This window comes from Telmatherina bonti (assembly GCF_933228915.1).
Source record: "Telmatherina bonti genome assembly, chromosome: 11".
Lineage (NCBI taxonomy): Eukaryota > Metazoa > Chordata > Actinopteri > Atheriniformes > Telmatherinidae > Telmatherina > Telmatherina bonti.
In genome coordinates this window covers 36,729,929-36,737,912 of record NC_136629.1, presented here as the reverse complement: position 1 = coordinate 36,737,912, position 7,984 = coordinate 36,729,929, and the positions used below count along the sequence as shown (strand labels likewise).

The 7,984-nt window shown below is 37.0% G+C and overlaps 1 protein-coding gene across 1 annotated transcript; it reads right to left on the bottom strand.

Moving 5' to 3' along the window:
- Positions 1 to 2,575: 2,575 nt before the first annotated feature.
- ciao2b (cytosolic iron-sulfur assembly component 2B) lies at positions 2,576 to 7,013 on the bottom strand. The gene is made up of 5 exons (XM_079249169.1): positions 6,785 to 7,013; positions 6,033 to 6,112; positions 3,173 to 3,298; positions 3,043 to 3,088; positions 2,576 to 2,964 (listed from the first exon to the last, which is right to left on the bottom strand). Exons 1-5 carry the CDS (start codon positions 6,921 to 6,923, stop codon positions 2,864 to 2,866), a joined length of 492 nt encoding a protein of 163 aa, XP_079105295.1. The 5' UTR covers positions 6,924 to 7,013; the 3' UTR covers positions 2,576 to 2,863.
- Between the last annotated feature and the right edge of the window lie 971 nt (positions 7,014 to 7,984).

Below are 7,984 nucleotides of genomic sequence, written 5' to 3'. Positions count from 1 at the left end.
AGCCAATCCTGAAGTGCGAAGGGGAGGGCTGGCAGCAGGCAGGCAGACTGGGCAGCTAACTAGCTCAACCCAGAGCCATGCATACACCGGGTTGCGTTAACGCTTCAGAACCTTCAGAGAAGCTAAATGTTTTAGACGCCACAAAGCTTATCGGAGGCGATAATTGCAATTATACTATACTAAATCAGCTTATTTGCAGATTGTGATTTCAAAAGTGAAAGTTCTCTGAAATTTATTCAATATTAAGTGTCGCTTCCCATTATTTTATTATATAAGAATATAATGCTCTGCTAATGAGCTTAAGCCAACTTTAAATGGATTAGCTAGTCAAAAAGCCAGGTTTTGCAGGTGTGGTCAAGTAATATAAAGGATATATATATATATATATATATATATATATATATATATATATATATATATATATATATATATATATATATATATATATATTAAATAAAACACTTTAGACCATCAGCATGCTGATGCTACTTAACGGCTAATTTGAAAGCAGAACAATTGCTAACCTATCAATTCTCTAATAACAATAAGCGAATATTATTCTTATTTATTTATTTATTTTGTTTAATACATATTTGTGCTGTTAAAAAAAGGAAATCAAACAGGCAAAATGCCATCTTAAAGTTGTCCAGTTTGCATCTATTTGACCATTTCCGTTGACTGAACCGTAACTATATATCGCTCTGGTTTCGCCCAATGCAGCTGTGCCGCTGTGTCTTTTATCCGGGGTTTTTAGCACTGATGCAATGTTTCCAGATGTGGAAGAGGAGAAGAAGAAAAAGGCATGTTAACTTTGCCTGACGAACAGTTATCTTGTTATTCTGCAATACACTATGTGTCAACTTTTGCATGTGACAGCATACCAATGCATTTTAGTCTGAGAACTTATAAAAAGCAAGTACTCATGCATTACACCCTCCATTTCTGCCAAATTATTTCAAATAACAATGATTAATTTGATCTCTTACTGAGCTGGAGTCATATTGTGGCCTATATTTATAGTTTGTCATTTTCAATGGAAAACTTTTCAGTGAACATGTGGACAACATGTTTGACATCTGTGTTCTGGTTCTGCCAGACTGCCTCCCCTCATCTGATCGACACAAACCTTCCTCCAGTTGCTCTACATGTTACATGGGTGAATGGCGCCACCTAGTGGGGAAATGTGGACACAAGTAGTGCTTCCACATAGCTGCTTTTTGCTTCCTGTAAGATGATTCTGCACTGCTTCAGTCAAGATGAGCTCCAGACTTTGGGAATGAATCATAACTCCATTAGATCTGTTGCTTCTGATTTTTAGTCCTGTTCTTCTATCAATCGATGGAACTCTGGTTTCTCTCCTGTTTCCTCTCCTTAACCCTTTAAGGTCTCGGTAGAGGTAAATTTGTAGACTATGACTTGTGAAAATAACCCTGCATGAGTCATTTCTACCAGTTAGTTTGGGTATGTAAAACCCAAAATAGGTGGGGGTTTTTTTAGCAAATTTTTTTTTAGATAAATGTTAATAGTAACATAACAAGGATAAAACGGTCAAAATATGGAAAATTAGTTTTATAACAAACATTTATTCTGATTATTCTTGTCCAAAACAAATTGAACAATGCAAAGAAACATTATTCTTTGGCCTTTTTCTTTGTGTGAACTTTTAAACAGTTAAGGACAAAATGACAAAACATGCAAAGATGTGTCAAGTTTTCAGTAACAGATTCTCCTGAATTATTTTATTAGTTCAGAGAGAGTCTGAAAGATTGTTAGAAATGCTCCTTAAGAGAAAAATATTAAGAAATAATGAGTGTCTCAATGCTTCTGCTACAGCACAGACGACACCAGTGGAAATTATTTTTATGTGTGACAAAGCTTTGAGCACATGGTGCATCAAGATGGATACATCGATACTCCTGATTAGGTCATTTGATATCAGCTTGTTACAATATTAGATTCGATAGTTCTTTTTTTTTAGTGTGGAGACACCACTCTGCTGATATAAAACATATCATTTGCTGTTCCTTCTGGAAGTTTAAGCAAACAAAGCATGCAAAGTGTGAAAACAGCATGTTCTGTCTGTCATGGCAGCCTATCTAACGTCACGATGACGCCGCTGCAGTTTGTGATGAGGTTTATGTCGGTCTGCAGCCCCTCTTTCTCATTTGGGTCTTTTCTGTCACCATCACAGCCCCTACATATCTTAGCCAGTAGAAATGTGCATTTAGGAAGGCTGCAGCAGCATCAACACCCATCATCTCTTCTTCAGGAATCTTCTAGTTTTTTATTGCTTCTAAAACAGACAAAACACATAAATGCTTTCATTTGTCCACCTGACTTGTAGTTAAAAATAACTCAAGTTCTTATTTTAAATTTGAAAATTGTTTGTTTTAAAAAATTGCCAAATTTAAATAATTACTCTTTGATATTTGCTGAATTGAAACTTGCTTTTAAACTCATCAAACAATTTTCTCTGAAGATTTTAGTTTTTAAGTGAAATATCTGGCATGCTTTGTTTTAGCTGGGTGGATAAAATGATATTTTATCATCAGTTAAAATAACGGAGGAGATCAAATCTGATCTGTACATTTTTATTAAAATATCAAAAGCATTATTATGTACAAGAGACAGAAGTTGCTGCAGATTTCTCTATTTTTCCACTGAGCTGATGAGGCTGTGGTTTTCTCTCAGGACTTTGCAGAATCCTCACCATCTTACGCTTCACTGTAAAGCTGCTATAGCTCTTCAGTCACAAAAAAAGGAAGAATATGATGCTTAGAAGAAGCATCTCGGAGTTAAATGAATAGAAAATGTCTTGCTGTTCAGAGTTCTGCTGCAAAAATACACTGTTAACAAAAAAAGCTCAGATGCTCCTGGTGGAAAGGCACTGGTTGACCACCTCCAGCAGAGACGAGTTCTCCAGAGCTGCAGCCACCCTCTCTTTGTCTGCAAGCTGCTTGTTTACTGCACAAAAACATCAGGAAAAAAATGAAGCAATCTCAACTGAGAAACAAAGCCGACGCCTTTAACGGTGTGTTTTACCTGCTTCCTCTGAGGCGTGAGTGCCAGGAGTTATATGAACATCAATCTGAGGAGGAACAGAAAACCATCTCATTAACTAACAGTCTACAAGAACAGGAGGTTAAAACAGAGAGAAAATCCACACACTTACTTTGAATCTGTCCGGCAGGGAGCGCAGGAGCTTGACTTTGATTGACAGGCCGATGAGCGTGGCCATGCTGCAGTGAGGGATTGTCGGTGTGAACTCAACACCCACGGTGCTCTCGGCATCATTAACCTGAAGACAGAGTAAAAATAACATCCTGCATCGTGAGTCAGAGCTGAGCGACAGCATGAGGAGAGCTTCCTGAACACGCGATGCAGAGCAGCCAAACATTTCCGACATGAACAGATCAATCTGGTGGCCTGTGGAAAGCAAGGCACGCTTAACATGAGCAGATTTACAGCTTCATGTTTTACTGAAAGTGTTTGAAAGGAAAGCAGATACTCTCAGGAGGAATTCATCAAATCCAATAACCTTCTTAACCCATGTAATCTACCCCTTGCACATGTAGCCTACATTATATTCAGTGTATATTTTTAAATTGTGTTTAGCTTATATTTCTATTTTTATTATTTTTAAATTTAGCTTATATTTCTACTTATCTCCTATTTCTATTTATACTCCTGTATAGCTTTTAGTATATATTTGTATTCCCTTCTCTCTGCCACTACCGAGACCTTGGTTCCAATTTCGTATCTCCGACATGTGAGCTGATATGACAATAAAGAATCCTTGGTTAAAATGTGCATTAAGAGTTGAAGGGGTGAAGAAATGTGTGAGAAAAAGCTGAATCGATGAGCTCCATGAAGCTAAACGGTTAATGAGGACGGATCTGTCAGCAAAATAAATATGCAAATATGTTTATTTATCGTGTGGGAAAAATTTAGATAAAATTGTACTAGATTAAAATGTGCATTTTTGTTCAATCAGGATAAAAAAAAAAAAAAAAAAATCACTGTTTTGCACAAATATGCTCCTGTCATCTTAGCGCTTCGTCTTTCTCTGTAGGTGAAGAAAAGACAGGAGGTGAAATCTGTAAGAAGGAAAAGAGAAGGACGTGGCCACACTTCCACATCTGCAGGACTGAATCTACAGATGTTCAACGGCATCACAATGTTTCATAAAAGCCTAAATATTCGTATCTAAGATGAATGGAAAGAAAAAGGCAGAGAAGTGAAAGAAACTTGCTTTTATGCGTCGACTGACCCTTCATCTGACATGGGTCAGGTCTTCATCTCTCCACTGGCTGCCTGTGCACTTCAGGATCCATTTTAAGCTGCTTTTATTGGTTTTTAAATGTCTGAATGGTGGAGCCCCGCGGTACCTCTCTGAGCTCCTCCATCCCTACACAGGACGAAACGGAAGCTCAGAGCGGACCGGGACTGTGGTTTCAGCACCCAAGCTGTGGAATGAGCTTCCTTTATACGTTAGACAGGCCTCCTCTGTATCTGCTTTTAAATCTGTACTGAAGACCCGTTTCTTTAAGCTGGCTTTTTCTGCACAATAAGTTGACTTTTTACATCTGATTTTATTTCAATTGTTTTAATTTTTTTTAAGTTGACCTGATGTATGATATTCTGTTTTTTTTTTTTTTTTACCCCCCACAATGTGGCACTTTGGTCAACATTGTTGTTTTTAAAGTGCCTTATAAATAAAGTTGTATTGTATTCATCGGCTGGTTGTATCCTGACCTGAGCGTGACCAGCTCGGCTCTTTCTCTAGCTGGTCACGCCTCCCGCCATCGGCGGTCTTTGCAGGACAGAGTGCCACATCTGGGCTCATTACAGTCGATTTTGGCACACCACCTGATTTTTATGGCTTCCATGAATTTTTTGCTTTTTTAAACATTTGATCTTTGCCTCGTCCCAATCCACCATCTGTATATTTCTTTTGTGGTGGTCTGATATAGTAGATTCACCTGTCCTGCTTCTTTTTGTAAACTTGTCATTCTGTTTTTTCCCCAGAAGAAAAACACAAAATGAAAATGAAAAGGAAACAACAGGACGACTCACAAGATGGTTTCCTGCAAAGACAACTGGGTGGCAGGACGGGTGACCCCTTGAGGGGGGGGGGAAACGGGTCATACTGCTGGGCTGGTCACGTCTTCAGGAGACCAACACATGGAGATATATCACGTCCTGCTTTCTGAAGTGTCAATCAAAGCATGTCAAAGTGCAAATTAAAGCTAATTAAAAAATATTTGATCAGGCAGAAACCTTTGCACCTACACTTGCTGCCATCATATCTACACAAATCAAATGAATATAAAGTAATAACTAAATATTAACCATGAAATATGATCAATGTCATTTTAAAAGTTGCAGAGTTGAAGAACAGAATATCTGAACGGACCTCTGCATGTGTGCTGAGGTGGATTTCTTTTATTTTATTTACTTATCTTATTTTACTTCATTTATTATTTTATTTATTTCTAAATGACTTAATTTGATTTCTTATTTTTAGTACATTATTGTCAAGTCCTTTTATGTATTTTTATTATTGTTGCTCTTATTTCTTCTTGCTGTTTCTTAAGGTTATTTAACTTCTGGCATCGGCCCCTACGAGCATGTGGGGGACTTGCTCCTGGTGTGGATGGATCCCTCGGTATAGTTTCCTCACCTCTGCTCCAACTCAGAATTTTTATCACTTAATAAATGTTTTATTTGTTTTGTTAACCTGCATTCGGTTAAAGAGACAGTATTCAGGGAATGATGTATTTCGGGGTATGTGGGGGTGTTTGCTCTATGTCCTTGTGCGTGTATGAGTGTGTGGAAAGAGCTTGTGTCTATTGTTTTTAAATGTCTTGTTATCTACTGTTTGTTTTAATCCTTATGACTTGATTTTTATCTTGCAAAGCACTTTGTGTTGCCCGTGGCATGAAAAGTGCTCAAGAAATAAAATTTGATTTAATTCAACACTGTGACGAATCACAGAGCGAGTTCAAGCCCGGCTGAATTTTCCTTCCTACCTTGACTCGAACTTGTTCCACTACGTTGAGCTCCTCCAGAGACAGAGGATGTTCTGGGTCATTGATGGATCTGATCAGATGTAACATCAGTTAAAGAATGTAAGACAACAAATGAAATGAAGTATTATCGATTAATCTTTTACACAGAATATTTACTTTAATAACTCCACTGCAAATAAAAACAACATGACTTTATGCATCAATTTACTGAGAAATAACCAGAGATATTTGATTGCTTTCTATTTGACCAACATTGTGACCAAACAGACATTAAAACATTAAAATGTCCCACTGCCAATTCAATTCAATTATTTTATTTTTCTTTTCATTAATATCTGATGATAATCCAGTAAAATGACTAAAAACTATAATCTGAACTGTCAAAGTCATCAAATAAAACTTGCAGTTCAGATCCAGATGAAAAATTTGGAGCTTTTTACGCTTTTAAATGATTAATTATGAGCTAATTTAACTTTTCAAACCTGTCGTTGGTCAAAATCTATGTTAAAATACAGATTTAAACGTCTAAGATTAAATAAATCCTGGTAGAAAGAAATAGGTTTATTTTTCTTTTTAAATGTCAGACTTCCCCATCATAAAAAAACAAACTATCTGGGAGGTAAAAACCAGTCTGAACCCCCCATTATAAAAAAAAAAAAAAAAAAAAGACAAACTATTATCAGATGTAACATCAGTTGAAGACTGTAAAACCAGTCTAAACCAGAGAAAATCTGGAATTTAAAAGAGGATATCGAAGATTTCTCTGTCATCGATGGCGTCGTGCACGTCTTCGTCCTCCTCGGACGCCGTGAGGAGCCTCTCCACGGACCGCTGGAAGATAACTGGGTTCGCGTTCTCCAGCTGAGAGCCTGCAGACATTTTCGATGACATTTCAGTCCCAGTTAAACACCGGTTAACAGGTTAACGACAGGTTAACAAGGTTAGCAAAGGCGCTTCTCTACAATTAACACCTTAGCATCCAGCATGCTAACTGATTTACGGAAAGCGAGACAGGACAAAAGTCGAAAGGGAAAGTCTTATCTCACTCAAGATATTTTTTTATGAACTCGTTTCTCTCCCAGTCCATAACAATTTAAGATTTTAAAAATACAACTTTTTATTTCAGTTTAGTATTATTGAAATATAACTAATTACTTTGACTTCAGGCAAAAACGTCAATTACTGGCTGGTTGTAACTCCTCATTTATCCACTAGATGGCAGATTCTTCTCATTGTACAAACCAGTCAATGTTATGAACGTCCACAGTCACCAGAAAAACTCTCCTTACTTTTATTTTATGCACATCAGCTTCAGTTAAACTCTTTTGAACACGTTATTGGGGAGTTTTCTCCATAAATTATTTGCAGAAACAGATAAATGTTCTTCATAATTTAATTAGCACAGTGGGGATTAGTTATGGTAAATAAGCTCCACAGAAGCTCATGTTACTACATCCTTTGAGTTACTTTTAAAGATGTTATCTGCACATTTTATTAGTTCATTTTACCATTATGTACAAGCATTCTATATATTTCTTGCAGACCTTACAAAAGTTACATTTTTCTGATGTGAAAAAAAGTTTTGTGGCAAGAAAAACATCACATGCTATTTATATTTTACTTTTGCACCACTGTAGTGTCATAATCATCCTTCAGGTAGATGCTTATTGGATGGGTGAACTATTGTGGTTTATTCGGCCCACACCTGTCACATTTATCCAGCCCACTTGTCATGTGGAATGATCTCACTGCTCCTGTTTGCCAGAAACAGGTTTAACTTCCTTCTAGCTTGCTACACTAAATCTAAATCTGCACTCAGGATCAGTGCATAAACAGCAGGTTGTGCAAAATATTTTTATGGCAATAATGAACACTATTTCTGCAAGAAAGCCAAAAGAAAACTGCATGAGAAAATCTATAGCTGTGTAAAGAAGGTATGTTTACACCCAGCT

Coding starts and splice junctions, on each gene's coding strand:
- ciao2b (XM_079249169.1), bottom strand. CDS start 6,923: ATGTCATCGAAAATGTCTGCAGGCTCTCAGCTGGAGAACGCGAACCCA. Junction 6,113..6,784: donor CGATGACAGAGAAATCTTCG/ATATCCTCTTTT, acceptor AACTGATGTTAC/ATCTGATCAGATCCATCAAT. Junction 2,965..3,042: donor TCACGCCTCAGAGGAAGCAG/GTAAAACACACC, acceptor GTTTTTGTGCAG/TAAACAAGCAGCTTGCAGAC.